This window comes from Pygocentrus nattereri, chromosome 19, assembly GCF_015220715.1.
Source record: "Pygocentrus nattereri isolate fPygNat1 chromosome 19, fPygNat1.pri, whole genome shotgun sequence".
In the NCBI taxonomy this organism is placed as follows: Eukaryota; Metazoa; Chordata; class Actinopteri; order Characiformes; family Serrasalmidae; genus Pygocentrus; species Pygocentrus nattereri.
In genome coordinates this window covers 26,530,636-26,549,139 of record NC_051229.1, presented here as the reverse complement: position 1 = coordinate 26,549,139, position 18,504 = coordinate 26,530,636, and the positions used below count along the sequence as shown (strand labels likewise).

The 18,504-nt window shown below is 41.5% G+C and overlaps 1 protein-coding gene and 1 non-coding gene across 5 annotated transcripts in view; one reads left to right on the top strand and one right to left on the bottom strand.

The window, feature by feature from the left end:
* The window catches only part of zufsp (zinc finger containing ubiquitin peptidase 1), a 31,751-nt gene that overhangs the window by 3,582 nt on the left and 9,665 nt on the right, over window positions 1–18,504 (top strand). For 2 of the 4 annotated variants that reach the window (XR_001856721.2, XM_017685336.2), the window contains exons 2-11: window positions 723–1,324; window positions 2,126–2,227; window positions 2,788–2,847; window positions 3,026–3,133; window positions 7,279–7,388; window positions 9,124–9,292; window positions 10,289–10,483; window positions 12,304–12,466; window positions 13,365–13,528; window positions 14,088–14,308. Coding sequence is in view for 3 of the 4 variants with exons in the window: in XM_017685336.2 (XP_017540825.1) it covers window positions 736–1,324; window positions 2,126–2,227; window positions 2,788–2,847; window positions 3,026–3,133; window positions 7,279–7,388; window positions 9,124–9,292; window positions 10,289–10,483; window positions 12,304–12,466; window positions 13,365–13,528; window positions 14,088–14,308 (1,881 nt within the window). In the remaining variant the exon portion in view is untranslated. The remainder of the gene's footprint in view (window positions 1–722; window positions 1,325–2,125; window positions 2,228–2,787; window positions 2,848–3,025; window positions 3,134–7,278; window positions 7,389–9,123; window positions 9,293–10,288; window positions 10,484–12,303; window positions 12,467–13,364; window positions 13,529–14,087; window positions 14,309–18,504) is intronic. The other 2 variants (XM_017685340.2, XM_017685338.2) reach the window with 2 other exon arrangements.
* Window positions 9,638–9,710, bottom strand: trnar-ccu. Its single transcript has one exon. It is a non-coding gene; the product is annotated as a tRNA-Arg (tRNA).

The following is an 18,504-nucleotide window of genomic DNA, read 5'->3' as shown; positions in this document are numbered from 1 at the left end:
TGTGGATTAAGAAGGAAGTGCTTTTTGTAATCCTCTTAAAAAGGGTCACCAACCTTCTCCACTAAGATCCAGTGTGGCTGCAAGTTCTCATTGCAGACAAACAGGAGCACACGTCATATGTGATGCATGCCAACAAATTCAGCCCTGTAAATACACAACACAGTTCTAGGATCTTGAGAAAACAACAATGTTGAAAAACAAATTTATGACAATTAAAGTGAAGATGAAGTAAGTTCTGCACTAATTTTAGGTCACTGTTCAAACGGAATCTAGTTTGTGAAATTGACCGTGTTAAGGCCATTGTCTGAAAAGGTCTTATTCCTTCTGTTGGAACACATGTTCAGATCTGCTTATCAGAGGCTTTTGCACAAACTGAATATACTTGTAACAAGAGATGTGAATGTCCTTAATAACACATCTTGTATACTTGTTCGTATGAGAGTAGCTGTATTCATGCTCTTATCCTATGACTGTATATGTTTGACTATGTTTGCGTTTGTATTTAAAAAGAAGCAGGTCATCTCTATCATTTTTGATTCTTGATATTTGTCAAAAAAGAATACAAATTGTTTAAAAAAAGTAATAAAACACTACTAACACTGTTGATGCTATTATTGTATTATCTTCCATCTATTTTCTCAGCAGCAATTGTGTTTCTGCTGTCTTAATTTAAGATGCTTTGTGAGTCCACCTGCTTCTGTTTATTCCCTTCTCTTTGACAGGACATGTCCTACCATGCCTGTCTGTGACATCTGCTGTGAAGAGCTCGTGTCCGAATCGGACCTGAAAACTCATCTTCTCCTGAGCCACTTGGAAAATGTGATGAGCTGTCCATTTTGTTCACTGTCAGGTGTCTCCTACGATGAGCTGAACTTCCACATAGGCACAGCACACGAAGAGAAAGAGCTGGACCTCCAGGACACACTTGCTGCAGATGACAGTGCTGCAGAAAGTGGGCAAAGAAGCTCAGCGGACTCTGTTCAAAATCAGACATATCCAAGCCCCTTTATAACTGATGCCCTTACGGTAAAATTGGAGAATTCATCAGCTACTTGTAACTCAGGGCTGAATCCAGCTTCCCCTCTGCCTGCTAGTCACATGTTCTGTCAGGATAACAGGATGGCTGCTCCCAATGCAGGAATTGCTCTTACTCAGGATCAAGGAGCCACATCCAGCATCAAATCTTCACCCCGTGCTACAGCCACACCAAAAGGGATTAAAAAATTGGTTGGACCTCCACCAGCACCCAGCATGAACAATGAAAAGGACAACACAACAGAGCATCGCAAATCAAAACAGAAACGCCTGTCTTCCCCCAATAAAGGTGCTATTCACATAACAGATCAGTGTTGCAAACAGATATCTTGGATATTTGAACTTTCATCCATCTATCTATCATATATATATATATATATATATATATATATATATATATATATATATAATATAATTACACTCACCAGCCACTTTATTAGGTTTATGCTAGTAAAAGGTTGGACCTCCTTTTGCCTTCAGAACTGCCTTAATCCTTCGTGGCATACTTTCAACAAGGTGTTGGAAACATTCCTCAGAGATTTTGGTTGGTTGTTTGAGTCACTGTTGCCTTTCTATCATCTCGAACCAGTCTGCCCATTCTCCACTGACCTCGCACATGAACAAGGCATTTTCGTCCACACAACTGCCACTCACCAGATATTTTCTCTTTTTCGGACCATTCTCTGTAAACCCTAGAGATGGTTGTGCATGAAAATCCCAGTAGATCAGCAGTTCCTGAAATTCTGAGCCCAACCCGTCTGCCACCAACAACCATGCCATGTTCAAAGTCACTTAAATCACCTTTCTTCCCCATTCTGATGCTCGGTCTGCACTTCAGCAAGCTGTCTTGACCAACTCTGCATGCCTAAATGCATTAATGTATTGAGTGATTGGCTGATTTAACTATTAGTGTTAACAAGCAACTGAATAGGTGTACTTAATAAAGTGGCATGTGTGTATGTATGTGTGTGTGCATGTGTAAAAAAAATATATATATACATATATATATATATATATATATATATATATATATATATATATATATATATATATAAAATAAATAAAATGAAATCATCTATATATCTTCCAGAGAAGCTGTTTTCCTGTCCCTTCTGTAGTCTGGTCTGCGGCGACTGTTTCATTCTTCAGGAACACGTGGAGCTGCACCTTCAACACCAGGCCACATCTGAAGGTATCAGCCTTCATTTCATGTAGCTAATAGGGATGTGCACAGGTACTTAAGTACTTGGCTTGCTGTTTCAGGTGCCAGTTTTCATTCATTTGATATTTGTTACACACTCCAACGGTCAAGAATCAAAATATATGGCAAACAGGTCAGCGAAGCACTAAACTTTAATCAGTCAGGCACCTCTCCAAGACCCCCGCCGAGATTGTTATATAAACGTTGCATTTAAATGTGAACAGAGTCCTTCAGAGTGGTTTAATATAAAAGGCTCTATTCTGGAGAACCTTACCAAGTGACAGTTGTTCACATCTGTGAGGGTTCTGTGTTATGGGAACCAGACATCTGTTTGGTTACATTCAAGAATTCCCCCAATTCTTTTCAAAAACTTTCAAAAAAGAAATCTTGTGCATTAAAGGCAAAGCCAAAAATCAAAACTGAATCATCGCGATTTTCAGCCCTTCAGACAGCACTGCATTAACCCTAATGTTGTGGGTCCTGTAGTGCATTACTATGCATGCATTTTTTTGAGTATATTTATTGTGTATTTGCATTGCTTTATTTTTAAGCAACTATTCCTGAAGCAGGCACGTCAGCGCAAGTGTGTTCTTCAGCAAGAAATGAATCAGGTGAGTAAAAAAAATAAAAAATAAAAAAATTAATAAAAATTATATATACAAAAAAAAAAAAACTTGGACACGTGGAGGATGATAATGCAGAAGTGCATCATATGGCTTGAGTAGAATTCTACCTGTCAGGTGTGAACTGTGTGCAGGTTAACTTGAGTCCTTGATGTGAAATTGGCAGGTTTACAGCTGTATGAATGCCCGATGTGTTCTGCGGCCTTTGTGGATAACAGCTCACTGCAGGAGCATGTGGAGCTGCATCTGGACTATGGTACAGCCGCTGCTGCAGGTATACACAAACACATGCAAACAAGCATATGCTAAAACATTACTGGACACAGTACTTACTTGTTTAAGCTATTTGCATGGTATTGCATATAATTTGAGTGCTGTATGGGCAGAAGCAACACAAAACCAGCCATTAGGGGTGTACTTTGTGTACATCTGGTGCCGGGTCCCAAGCCCGGATAAATGGTGAGGGTTGTGTCAGGAAGGGCATCCGGCGTAAAACTTGTGCCAAAACTATCATGCGGCTCACAAATATGATTGCCATACCGGATCGGTCGAGGCCTGGATTAACAACGACCGTCTCCGGTGCTGTTGACCAGCAGGGTGCCGGTGGAAATTGCACTACTGCTAGGTGGAAGACCATCAAAGAGGAGAGGTGGAAGGTGGGTTAGAAGGCAGCGAGAGAGAAGGAAAGGCAGGAGTGTGGAGGTTAGAGTAGGGACTCTGAACATAGGGACAATGACTGGTAAAGGCAGAAAGCTTGCAGACATGATGGAGAGAAGGAATGTAGATATTCTGTGTGTCCAGGAGACCAGATGGAAAGCAAGCCCAGGAACATTGGAGGTGGTGCCAGGGGAAAGTGTAGCAAGGCAGCATAGGGTGGTTGTCTGTAGAATGAGATTAGAAACAAAGATGAGGAAGAGAGTGAAGACAGAGCCAAAGATTAGATGGTGGAAGCTGAAGGAGGAGGATGGTTGCAGGCAGTTCAGGGAAAAATTTCAACAAGCCCTTGGGGGCAGTGAGGAGCTACCTGAGGACTGGGAAGGTGGTGAGAGAAACTTGCAAAAATGTGTTGGGTGTTTCGTCTGGTCAGAGGAAAGAAGACAAGGAAAGTTAGTGGTGGAATGAGGAAGTCCAGGAGAGTATTCAGAAGAAGAAGGCAAAGAAAAAGTGGGATAACCAGAGAGATGAAGGAAGTAGGCAGGAGTACTGTGAGGCTAATCGCATAGCGAAAAGAATGGTGGCCTTTGATGAGCTGTATGAGAGGCTGGACAGTAAAGAAGGAGTAAAGCACTTGTATCGCTTGGCTAAACAGAGAGATAGAGCTGGAAAGGATGTACAGCAGGTCAGGCTGATAAAGGATAGAGAGGCAAATGTACTAGTGTGTGAACAGAGAGTGTTGAGTAGATGGAAGGAGTACTTTGAAGAACTAATGAATGAGGAAAACGAGAGAGAGAGAGGAGGACAACGGGGGGAGACATAGTGGATCAGGAAGTGCAGAGAATTAGTAAGGTGGAAGTGACGGCAGCTTTAAAAATGATGAAGAATGGAAAGGCAGTTGGTCCAGATGACATACCTGTGGAGGTATGGAGATGTTTAGGAGAGAAGGCAGTGGACTTTTTAACCAGGTTGTTTAACAAAATCCTGGAGAGTGAGAGGATGCCTGATGAGTGGAGAAGCAGTGTATTGGTCCCCATTTTTAAGAACAAGGGTGATGTGCAGAGCTGCAGTAACTACAGAGGTATAAAGTTGATGAGCCACAAGCAAGGCTAAGGCAAGAGGTCCAGATCAGTGGGCAGCAGTTTGGTTTCATGCCCAGAAAGAGTACCACAGACGCAATTTTTGCATTGAGAGTGTTGGTAGAGAAGTACAGAGAAGGTCAGAAGGAGCTACATTGTGTCTTTGCGGATCTAGAGAAGGCATATGATAGGTTGCCAAGAGAGGAACAGTGATACTGTATGAGGAAGTCTGGTGTGGCTGGAAAGTATGTTAGGGTGGTGCAGGACATGTATGAGGATAGTGAGACAGTGGTGAGGTGTGCAGGTGGAGTGACAAAAGGTGAAGTTAGGGTTACATCAGGGATCAGCTTTGAGCCCCTTCTTGCAGTGGTAGTGGACAGGTTGACAGATGAGGTCAGGCAGGAGGCTCCATGGACCATGATGTTTGCAGATGACATTGTAATCTGTGGTGAGAGTAGAGAGCAGGTGGAAGAGAATCTGGAGAGGTGGAGGTTTGCACTGGAGAGGAGAGGAATGAAGGTCAGTAGAGACAAGACGGAATACATGTGTGTGAATGAGAGGGAGGCAGGTGGAAAGGTGAAGATGCAAGGAGTAGAGGTCGTAAAGGTGGTTGACTTCAAATATCTTGGGTCAACCATCCAGAGCAATGGACAGTGTAGAAAAGAGGTGAAGAATAGGGTGCAGGCAGGATGGGTGTGTGGAGTGGGTGGAGACAGATGTCAGGGCTGATGTGTGACAGAAGGATAGCAGCAAGAGTGAAAGGGAAGGTTTACAAGAAGTGCGTCCTGCTATGATGTATGGTTTGGAGACTGTGGCTCTGTCTAAAAGACAGGAGGCTGAGCTGGAGGTGGCGGAGATGAAGATGCTGAGATTTTCGTTGGGAGTGACAAGGCTGGACAAGATTAGAAATGAGCAGATCAGAGGGACAGTGAAGGTGGAGCAGTTTGGAGATAAAGCCAGAGAGGCCAGGTTGAGATGGTTTGGACATGTGTTGAGCAGGAATAGTGGATATATTGTGCAAAGAATGTTGGAGATGGAGATGCCGGGTAGAAGGAGAAGAGGTAGACCTCAGAGAAGGTTTATGGATGTCGTGAAGGTGCACATGGAGATGGTTGGTGTGAAAGTAGAGGAGGCAATGGATAGGGCAAGATGGAGGCAGATGATCCGCTGTGGCGACCCCTAAAGGGAGCAGCCGAAAGAAGAAGAAGATGGGCAGAAGCAACAAAGCTATACAAATCACATCCATAGAGGAAGAGGCTCAGTTGTCACGTTTTCCACTCTGATTCTACTTGCATTCTTCTCTCCCAAGCCAGCAAGTTAGAAGTAATGCAAGGGTGTTCTGGCCAAAATGAGCAGAACATTATGTAGTTATTTCATTAGTATGATGAGATATAAGAATAGAATAGAATAGAATAGAATAGAATAGAATTTAGAACCATTTGTCACTGTGTTTGCACACAGTAGAATTAGACCTCTGCATTTAACCCATCCATGCAGTGAAACACCCACATACATGCACACTAGTGAGCACACTTGCCCAGTGGTGGGCAGCCTTATCCACGGCGCCCGGGGAGCAGTTGGGGGTTAGGTGTCTTGCTCAAGGGCACTTCAATCACGTACTGTCAGCCAAGGAGTTTGAACCGGCAACCTTCCAGACAGCTTCCCCATATTAGGTTTTGAATGTTGTGCATTAATGGCAACTACCCCATAGATTGCAATTATTATATGTTAAACCTATAATAAATGGCTGCCAGTGTTTATCCCTCATTTAAGAGCAACAACAATTAAAGAACATTTCATTTAAATGCATTCAAGATAAAAAAAAATGGAGGCACAATTTAAAAAATCATAGAAAACTTGCTAAAATGCACATTTTTGCATCAAAAATATGTTTAAGTGCACTGAAAACTTCTGAAACTGCTCTAAAAATGAGTCTAATGTCAGAGTGCCCACAGTGGCTACTAGGCCAAAAGGTGTGCTAATGATGTCATACTCAAGGAAAAGGCACAAATCAAGTGTTAATAGTGCGCTTCTCTCTTTTTAATGACTATGTTGATTATAGGGTGCTTTCCCGTCAGAGTGTGTGAGAGGTGTCAGGGTGGAATTCTCAGTCACTCTGAAATCACTCTGATAGCACCTCATCCCGTTTAATTCTGGCTTGTGATTGACCTGTCGTTTCAAGTAGAGCTCTGTGCAGGAACAGTTTTTTTAAGTCCATAGTTACACTAATGTGTTGTCCTGCTCCCGCCCGCACTGGGTTGGTCAATCGCTGCTCTCGCTCGTGACACTGATTTGACCCCTGTCACAAGATATTGTGGACCTACTACAAGTCTATGCCTACTAAAAAGGTCTGTGTTAATTTAATAACAGTCATAAATAATATAATTGATGAATTGAAGAGTGTAATGCCTTGTCTACCCAGTCAAGATGTAAACTAAATATCATAAACAGAGCATGTTAGTGGAGACGCTATAAAAGAGGGGGGGGCTTAGTATGAATATACTATGGATTACATAAGGCCTAAGAACAGACAAATGTAACAGAGTTACTGCTTTTGGTTGGTTTGGTTGGTTGGTTGGTTGGTTGATTGGTTGGTTGATTGGTTGGTTGGTTTGTTGGTTTGTTGGTTGGTTGGTTGGTTGGTTGGTTGGTTGGTTGGTTGGTTGGTTGGTTGGTTGTTTTCCAGGGGATTTGCCTGAAGACATAAAGCTGGTCCAACAGCTCCAGGAGGAAGAGGAGAAGAAGAGAAAGGAAGAAGAGGCCAAGAGGGAGGAAAAAGACTTCAAACAGTTGCAGGTCAGCTTTACAGCACAAAACATAGATCATGCTGGAGGACTATGCAGACTAGGTCCAGGTTTTACTAGTACATTGAGGTGAGGTGTGTAGTATCTGTCTCATGGTGAGGGATGCAGGCCTGTGTCGTCTGCTTGTTGTGTTACCATATTCATCGCCACTTATTTCACCATAGGTGAATTTTTGATGATTTAAAATCATGCAAAAGAACACTTTAGATAGATATACAGTACTGTGTGAAAGTTTTAGGCATCTAAGCAAATCTGTAAATAATTGACCTCAGCAGTGAGTGTATCATAATATACATTAGAATAAAGTCATATTCATAATTCAAAGTCAAACCAGGAGTTGCTTTTTAACTACATATAATATATATAAAATCATCATTAATTAATATTCTATACATTTTGTTTATTCAAATATTAACACTTTTCTCAGCAAATAAATACAAACTATATCAATAAATATATTTTGAAAATGTGTCTTGGGTGCCTAAGACTTTCGCACAGTACTGTAGTAGCATTTCTGTGTATTTGTACCTCATGCTAGATTTATTGATTTGAACATCCTTATTTCCTGGTATTTTTACATTTTCCTAATGCTTTTACGTGTGCTCAAGTAATCAGCTTTTTACTACATTTTAATCAAGAAAATTTGGTGGCAGATTTACAAACAGAGGTGCTAATAACTGACACTTTGCACAGGTAGGATAGGACGATTTAGCGGGTTATGTATTAAGAACTTCCATGCAAATAAAATTTTACAATTTGCATATAACCAGAGCAATTTAACCAACATTTGGCTCGTGGCCTTTTATATGTGAATGCCTGTTTCAAGTCATAAAATGAGATTTTACTTATTGACAAAGTATGTGATTATTTTTGACATTCTTTATTTGTTTTTCTATTACTTTTATTTGTTTGTAGTCTATAGAAAAAGCTGCTGAGTTAAAGCCAACTGTTTCTTAGTCTTTCAGTGCACAAAATGTGTGCTTGCAGTTCTGCTGTAAGTAGCTGTTGGGATTTCTCTTTCTTTTGTATCAGGCAGATCCGTGAATGGTGTGTTTGTAATTTCATAATTTGCTTTTTGCTTAAACAAGTGATTAGATTTCTGTTTGCACATCAAAAAATTGGGCTTGCTCGACATTCAGTCAGACTATTTTAATAATAATCTATTTAGTCTAATATAGCCATAGTGATATCAAACATTGCATTTTATATCAATATTATACAGCCCTATAACAAACTTCAGTTCTTATAATGATCGATGCTGGTCATACTAAGATGTTCCACGGTTCTTTAAGGGAGTGCTATAAGGAACTCAATATTTAAGTGTTTTTTGATGTAGTACTGTTATACTCAAGTTGCTTTATGAAGAGATACTTTTGTCTGTGTTGTTATTTCACCAAAGAAGCCATACTTTTACTGAAGGCTACCCATCATACCTGTGGTAGATAAATATAACTTGATTTGGGGCCATGTGCTGTGTTCTGCTGCATTTGTAGCATATTGCTGATTTCCACAGGCAATACTTTCTTTGTACTGAGAAAAGAACAAGCACATTTAAAGTAGAAGCCAGTTGCTGAAGTGCTGAGAAACACTTTGAAATTACTGTAATCAGTGATATTACAGAGAGTGTTCAGGTTGAAAAACACTTCCTTTAATGTAAAATAACTGGTCTAAAGCATAGCTCCTCTCTGTTCTGATGCTGACCTCAGATTGACTCTTGATATGTGCAGAAGGTTTTTGGGATGGATAACAGCGGCGGCTACCGCAGGCAGATGGAGCGGAATATGGAGCGAGCTGTGAGCCGAGGTCAGATGGCCCCTGCTGAATTTCACCGGAAACGAGCAGAAATGATGGAATCTCTGGCCTCAGGAGTGGATGACAGCCGCACCAGAACCATGGGTCAGTATATTATAGAGTCCTGGAGTGCCTTAAATGAGAATTTGGTCAAAAATCTAATTTGTACAATGTCCCACTTGCCCTAAATGTCATCCATCAGCCAAAACATGCTTGTATACAGTCGTATGCAAAAGTTTGATCACTCAGCTGAATTACATTTTGTAGATTTTCTAAATGAAGATAAGTGAACACGTCCTCTACAGTGAACAAACTTTAATATGACATTTTTACACAAATTTTAGTGCAATTTTTTATTTGTTTGCTTTGAGTTTAACACATTGGAAAAACATAAAAGATGCAAAATTCAGATTCCTTTATTGATCCCAGGGGGAAATTGCAGAAACGTTCCACCCCAGATGGGACTCGAACCCACAATCTCTGGCTTAGGAGGCCAGTGCCTTATCCATTAGGCCACTGTGGCTTGTTAAATTGTCCACATGTTAAATTCAGCAAATGCAAGTTACAACTGTGTTCTGAAAAATATCTGACCATTTTGGTATACATGACATTATACTGTCTCTCTCTCTCTCTCTCTCTCTATATATATATATATATATATATATATATATATATATATATATATATATAATATTATATATTATATTATATTATATATTATATTATAGCATATTATAGCATATTGTGCTTTATATTGTGGGTGAATTTAATGAAGGATGAACTGAAATAAATAGCCAAAAATTACTTTGAAAAAATTCTGGTTCCATTGACTTATTTTGAAAGTAATTTATGTTTTTCCCTTCTACTGTAAAGTTACTATTTTTACAATACTTTCAAAATTTGATATATAACATTTACTATAGTTACAATAAAAGGCTCATTTGAGCGTAAATGTGTGTGCTATGGCCCATCCCATTTAATGTTCTTAATTTTGATAACTGATGATGATGATGATATTATTATTATTATTATTATTATTATTATTATTAACACCAAACCTTTGGCTGTAGTGTTTTTATAATTGTGTTTGCTGTGTGGCAGGTGTTCTGGAGGCACTGTATGAGTTTTATCAGCGCGAGGCTCGTGATATTGCCCACGTGTGGCTGTGCGCTGAAACTGACCACTATTCCACCTCAGGTGGAGACAAGGGCTGGGGTTGCGGCTACAGAAACTTCCAAATGCTTCTGTCTGCGCTGAAGAGGATGGAGCAGTACACTGCACCAAACACACTACCAGGTACAAACAGACACATTTTAATCACTGTTGTGCTCGTTCTTTGGACAAACAGAGAGCAGTAGAATACTGGAAAAATAAATTGTATGTAGATGCTTCATTAATAAACTGTCTGTTTTTCCATGACTGCTTCTTCAATGCTATTATGCATATTTTAGGTCAGTTTTCTACAGCAGCAAAGCCATGTCATGCTGATTAGCAGAAAATATAGTTAAAAGAGCAACAAGTGATGTAAGGGGGACAAAACTGTGATTTGTCTGCGCACTTAAGTTTCTTTCATGATGTAGACTGTCCTATGAAGACTCAAAATACTTTGTAGAGTTGTATGAGTTATTTATCATCACAGGTCCTTACATGGGTACTGTCACATTTAGATCATGTGACAACAGTCAAGCATATTCTCTTATTCAGTGCAGTTTCTGACCGGTGCGGTTTGCTGCATATTAAATGGAAAAAATGATCAAGGAGTATCATCTCTTCTCTTTACAAGCAGAAACAAGAGGGAGTCACCAAGTAAAGTAAAACAACAGGAAAACATAGAAAAAAAGAGAGCAGAATTAGGAAAGAACCAGAACAACACTGGGTGGCAGTAGAAACACACCCTATCACCTATGGCGATAGCTGTCAGTATACAGCTCCAAGACCGTTATCATGCTGATTGTTTCATAAAGCAAAGTATACAATCGCTTATTGTTCCTTCAGCAGTAAGCGTAGCCTATTTCAGCACTTCCTTTTCACCATCATGGTGATACAAAACAATAGCAATCAACCAGAACACTGAGTTCACATAAATACAACACTGCAGCGTACCTGTAAATCATGCCACCGGCACGTTTGCCAAATGAAGATGACTTAACTAAGTTGAAAAAGAGACAGCCAAGAGGTTCAAAGACGAGGAAGAACAACACAGTTAAATTTAAAAGCCTAAAATTAATCAGCTTACTGGCGCAACGGGAGGGGCCCAAAGACGACAACATGACTGAGAAACTAATACTGGCAGTCTTTTTTTTTTCTTTTTTTTTCTCGACTTGACATGGATTAAAAATGACTCTACGAGATCGAATCTCACTTTTAAACCTCCCCGGTTATGTTTACAGTAACTGGAGCTTCAAAGTCAAACACAGACTGGCTTGAGGCACGGTTGGATAGCAGCAGTTGCTGTGCAGTGATTGGAGGGCTAAGAAAAGAAGGCGACGCCTGGCAGGGAGCACAATGATTTTACTGGCCAGAATACAATCATATTTCTTACAAAAACAAAACGATTCCATTATCGTTAAAAATTTGGGTTTAATTTATTGGTTTGGACCTATCTATGGCTATGCCCCTGGTTCAGCTGACAAATGACGTTGCATTAAAAAGATTAAAAAATGCTGGGTCAAGCTTCATGTGCCTCAAGGAAAGCATGTGCTGGACATCACCCTTCACCCTCCAAGCATTATGTAGCAGGGGAGATCTAAATAAACAAATGGAACTGTCCATAATTAAACTGAAGGGTAAATTGGGTAAAAAAGCTGGAAAAAAAAATCTCATTCAGATTTCAAAACTGTGCTCTTGCCATTGTAAATACCACATGAACACACGCTTAAGTTGAATTCTGTATTAACTCAGCAAGTTATTAAAAAGCAGTGTTTATGGGATAATCTTTGACCACTGCTGTTAAAAACTGCAAACGTTGGTGGAAAAATGTGTTTCTTGCAATTAATATTAACAATGAATTTTGTTCTTGTTTAATGAAAGCAAATATGCCACATGTAATCTCTTCTTTTTATTTCTATAATTTGTGCATCTCTGTTTCTCATTGTGTTTTCATCTTTATGTTTTAGACTCCCTTCCCAGCATTCCCCGGGTGCAGGCTCTGATTGAGGCAGCCTGGGCGGAGGGCATTGACCCTCAGGGGGCGTCCCACTTCAACAAGAACCTTCAGGGAACCCGGGCCTGGATCGGAGCCACAGAAATCTACGCCGTTCTCACTGCCCACAGAGTCAGGTGTGCAATTTACATAATTCATTACTACAGATGTAACAGTACATATCTTTTTAGGTTTGATACAGTTCTTCAGTTTGATCTTCGATATTTTTCATGTATGTATCTGCAGATGCCAATACATAAACATTTATAAAATGTACAAATTAGGACTGAATCCACCTTATCATAATGAAGAGGAATCAGATATACACTTTAGAAAACTTACAGATGCAGTAAAATGAATATAATGCTGATATTTTGGTGTGGTAGCCTAGTTTGCCTAAACATTCTGTTCTTCCAGAGTTCAAAAAATATATCATGAAATATAGTTTTTCGAAGTATCAGTCAACATCTCACTGATACTGCTAATTTTTACCAATACAATTCCAATATCACTGTATAGAGAAACTAAAGAAGAAAATTACGAAGAATATATAAGCAACTTCAAAATAAAAGCCCCTAATTTAAGTGTGAATGTGTGTATAGCATAAGCGCCCCCCCCCACACACACTCACACATTTCTCTTGTTTTGATTGATGACTGTAGTTTCTGTGAAAGATTCTAATCATTATTTTTTTTTTCTTTTTTACTGAAATTGTCACACCCTTGTTGATTACATAGTTACGTACATGATGTGCCTGTGAGCACTCCTGTTCATACACACTCAGAATATCAAGAGTTAGCTCATAGTAGGGGTGGGTGGTGTGATGATACAGGAAAGTGAGACAGTAAGCCATAAATAAATACAGCATCAATTACAGTTTAGGGTGAAAATCTGCCAACAGGATAGTTACCAGTCAGTTGCAAGAGTCTGATGATACTGCATTTAATAATTAGGACATCTTGCTATGATAGGCTAATTTGATCAACAAACAGTTGTGTATATGTATTTGTGTTTCAAGTTTGGTCTCTTCCTCAGGGCTCGTATTGTGGATTTCCACCAGCCCACTGGCCCAAGAAACACGCATCCTAGACTGTTTGAGTGGGTGAAAAATTACTTCTCTCTGCACTGTAGCAGGGGCTCTAGACTACCACCCAGATTGGTGAAGACCAATCTACCACCCATCTACCTTCAACACCACGGTACAGTAGCAAGGGAGATTTAAAAGAGTAGCTTTGGGGGGAAAAAACACTTAATTTATACAATTACACAATACACTTTCAGAAAAAAAAGTACGACACTGTTACTGGGGCAGTATCCTCTTGTCACTAAGGTGGTACCCTCAGGGGTCTGTCCCAGTACGTTTAGTCAGGGAACATAACTGAACCATAATCCACTGAAATTATATTTTCTAAGTTGTACTGACTCCAGACACCCCACCTCACCTCCAGGCTTTTATTCTACTGCTCTGTTCTAAAACATTAGTTTATAAAAAGATACAAATATTTACTTTTCCACTGGGAAAAACTTATTTAAGGTATGCAACTGGACCTTAAATCCACTGTTGCACCTTTGAAGGTACACTTGGATTGTTTGTACCTTAATGAATGAATCATGTACCTGCATGATACACATGACACACCCCATTACTGACTCCGTGCTGAAACAGTGAAGATGCTACAAATATGTTTCAACATGAACCAAATCCAGCTTCATGGTATGCTCCTATTTCTGAAACCAACACTATGTCCTTGCACACAGGCCACAGTCGAACCATCGTGGGCATAGAGGAGCGGAAGAACGGGAGTGTGTGTGCACTGCTGTTGGATCCAGGCTGTTCTTCAGGAGACATGAAGAAGCTGCTTAACTCAAACACCACTGCAGCTTTTCTTAGCCGCATGCGCAAATTCCCTGGTCACCTCAAACATGCGCAGTATCAGGTGGTGGTGGTAGAGGGAGTGTTAACTCCAGAGGAGAAACAGGTAAACCATTATCATTATTATTTTTACAATTAATCAGGCTTCAAATCACACTTTAGGGGGCCCTTCAAGACATGTCCAGAGTTTGTTTATGATGTACGGATATGTACGTACCATAATGTGGTATGTTGTCAGGGCAAAGTTTTTTTTAGGTGTTTTTGGCATTTTTTAATAATGGCCCACATGGCTACCTATAGATATGATGTTCAGCTTGCTGCATGCACATACACTATATGGCCAAAATTATGGTCAGTATGTGAAGTTTTTCCTGCTAGATCTGCCCTGTAAGTGCTGTTATTAAGAAACGGAAGCATCTAGGAGCAACAACAGTGCACAGCACATAAAAACATGGAAAGCCTTCCCAGAAGAGTGGAGGCTATTATGGCTGCAAAGATGATGCCTATGATTTTTGGAATAGGATGTCCAACAGGCTCATATAGGTGTGGTGGTCAGTGGTAAACACACATACTGACCTACGTGCAATGGTGTAGTGAGAGCTTGGTGGGTGTTGTGATGGATATTGAAAAGCCTTTAGCCAATGATCAAACAAGACACACAAAACCCAGTAAAGTGTTAATGTATATGGCTGGGGAACTTATTGAACATAATAACAAAACATTTAGGATTACATACTGTTAATACACAGGTGTAGTCCCTAATAATTGGTCAGTGTTGCACCAAGAAACCCTTCATGATTGTCTTAAAATGATCATCTCATCATTCTTTTGCTGTATGAATATATCTGATAACAAGTCTCGCACGGTACTAACAGGCCCTGTGTTGTCACACTGTTAGCAAGGTCTTACTCATTATCCGTCAGTATCCATCCTTCCTCCAGTGCAGTCAGCCAAGCGCCAGACAGCTCCCTATACAGAGCACTCCCTCACAACCTTGATTAGCCAAGAAACAATCTGCCTCACACACACACCTCACACACACACCTGTACTGCTCTAAAAGTGGAAAAATTATGCATATAATAAATCTAAATAAACGCAAGTCCCAGAATATACTGTCCCTTTTTCGTGGACCCTCACCCCAACATGTGTGCATTTATCTAAACACTGACTGTGAACATTTCCCCACTTAGTCCATAAATAAAGTAAAAAATATAAATAATTTATTTTCACTTGTAAAATCAACAAAGCATGTAATTTGACCAGGGATGCCCTTTACATACGACTATATAGTGTTCGTATTATTAGTTATTTAAATCAGCAGATGAGAAGTCTTTGCTCTCTTTGGGGAGGGTCAAAGTCCAGCACTCAAACCACAGACATATTTCACATTTAGGTGAGTATAAGGTAAATAAGGGTCCTCAGAGGAGGGTACTGGCCAAATACCTGTATATATGTGCCACTGACTACACTAGTGCCTGTACATTGGAGTGCATGTAAATATAGTTAGAAATGTAAGTCTTTAGCTATTGCTGGTTATCATAATTTAATACACACTGCAGTATATCACAACTATTACTGTAATGACACTTTCTTCTTTGCACTTTACACTACAGTACTGATGCAACTCACACTGTGTCTGCTGTCTGTATATACAGCCAATATGTCTCATACGCCATATAAACATGTAAATAGATACTTTATAATTTATTTAATTTTTCTTGTACTTTAACTTCTGTCTAGATTTATTTCTATTTTGTATTTTTCTGCATAGTTTATGTGAGTTTATGTGTAATTATGTCTCACTGCTGAAACATTCCATTTTCCCTCCAGGATCAATAAATTTCTGTCTGTCTGTCTGTCTGTCTGTCTGTCTGTTTGTCTGTCTGTCTTCCATCCTTCCGAATGAAATTACACTGCTTGACTTGTTTACCCCTCTCCGAGGATCACCACCTCATTGTGGTGGAGGGGTTTGCTTGCTTGAATGATCCTAGGAGCTATGTTGTCTGGAGCGGCAGGCAGATGTGGGCTTTCTCATAGCCCCTCAACTCGGCGCCTGTATGTTTGGGTTTTATCCAGTGGACGAGAGGGTAACTTTACTACGCGAGTCCTGACTGTTGTCTGTACTTATCCACCGAACAGCAGTTCAGAGTACCCAGCCTTCTTAGAGTTCTTAGGAAGGGTGCTTGAAAGTGCTCGTCCTGTAGACTCTGTTGTCCTACTGGGGGACTTCAACGCTCACGTGGGCAATGACAGTGAGTCCTGGAGGGGTGTGATTGGGAGGAATGGCCTCTCTGATCTGAACCCGAGTGGTGTTCACTTTAGATGCCAGGTAAGATGCCAGTCAGACCAGGCAAACCCAAACGAATAGTGAGGGTTTGCTGGGAACGTCTGGCAGAAGAACCTGTCAGATTGATCTTCAACTCACAGCTCCATCAGAACTTTGACCAGAGATCAGGGGAGGTGAGGGACATTGACTCAGAATGGGCCATGTTCTGCTCCTGCATTGTTGAAGCGGCTGACTGTAGCTGTGGTCACAAGGTAGTTGGTGCCTGTTGGGGCGGTAATCCTCAAACCCGGTGGTGGACACCCCAGGTGAGAGACGCTGTCAAGCTGAAGAAGGAGTCCTACCGGGCATGGTTAGCTTGTGGGACACCCGAGGCAGCTGGCAGGTATCGACAGGCCAAGCAATTTGCGGCTTCAGTCGTTGCCAAGGCAAAAACCCGGCTGTGGGAGGAGTTTGGCGAGGCCTTGGAAAGTGAATTTAAGTCGGCTCCGAAAAGATTCTGGCAAACCGTCAGGCGACTCAGAAGGGGAAAGCATTGTGTGCCACTAGCACTGTATATAGTGGAGATGGTGTGCTGTTGACTTCGACTGAAGACGTCATTGGGAGGTGGAAGGAATACTTTGAGGACATTCTCAATCCCACCGACACATTCTCCAGTGAGAAGGCAGAGTCTGGGGACACGGGAATAGGCTTGTCCATTACTGATGCCGAAGTCGCTAAGTTTGTTAAAAAGCTCCTTGGTGGCAAGGCTCCAGGGGTGGATGAGATCCGTCCGGAGGTCCTCAAAGCTCTGGATGTTGTGGGGCTGTCTTGGATGAGACACGCCTTTTCAACATTGCGTGGACATCGAGGGCGGTGCTACTGGATTGGCAGACTGGGGTAGTGGTTCCTCTTTTTAAAAAAGGTGACTGAAGTGTGTGTTCCAACTACAGGGGAATCACACTCCTCAGCCTCCCTGGTAAGGTCTATGCAGGGGTACTGGAGAAGAGAGTCCGGCTTATAGTCGAACCTCAGATTCAGGAGGAGCAGTGCAGGTTCCGCCCTGGTCGTGGAACACTGGACCAACTCTTTACCCTCTCTAGGATTCTGGAGGGTTCATGGGAGTTGGCCCAACCAGTCCACATGTGCTTTGTGGATTTGGAGAAGGCATTTGACTGTGTTCCCCGGGGTATTCTGTGGGAGGTGCTTCAGGAGTACAGGGTACATGGCTCTTTGCTACAAGCCATTCAGGCTCTGTACACACAGAGCAGGAGTTTGGTTCACATGGCCGGCAGTAAGTCAGACTCGTTCCCAGTGAGAGTTGGACTCTGTCAGGGCTGCCTTTTGTCACCAATTCTATTCATAATTTTTATGGATAGAATTTCCAGGTGCAGTCAGGGGATGGAGGGTGTCCAGTTTGGTCACCTCAAGGTCACATTGCTGTTTGCAGATGATGTGGTCCTATTGGGGACATCAGGCCGTGAACTTCAGCTTTCGCTGGATCGGTTTGCAGCCAAGTGTGAAGCGGCCGGGATGAGGATCAGTACCTCCAAATCCGAGGCCCTGGTTGAGGGTGGAGAGCGCTCTCTGGGTCGGGGATAAGCTCTTGCCTCAAGTGGAGGGTTTAAGTATCTTGGGGTCTTGTTCACAATTGATGGTAAAAGGGAGCGGGAGATTGACAGGCGGATTGGTGCTGGGTCAGCAGTGATGCGGGCTCTTTACCTGTCTGTTGTGGTAAAGAGCTGAGCCATAAGGCAAGGGCGATCTCTGTTCCCACCCTCACCTATGTTTATGAGCTTTGGGTAATGACTGAAAGAATGAGATTGCGAATACAAGCGGCCGAAATGAGTTTCCTCTGCAGGGTGTCTGGACTCTCCCTTAGAGATAGGGTGAGAAGTTCGGTCATCCGGGAGGGACTCAAAGTAGAGCCGCTGCTTCTCCACGTCGAGAGGAGCCAGCTGAGGTGGTTCAGGCATCTGGTTAAGATGCCTCCTGGACGCCTCCCTCGGGAGGTGTCACAGGCAAGTCCAACCGGGAG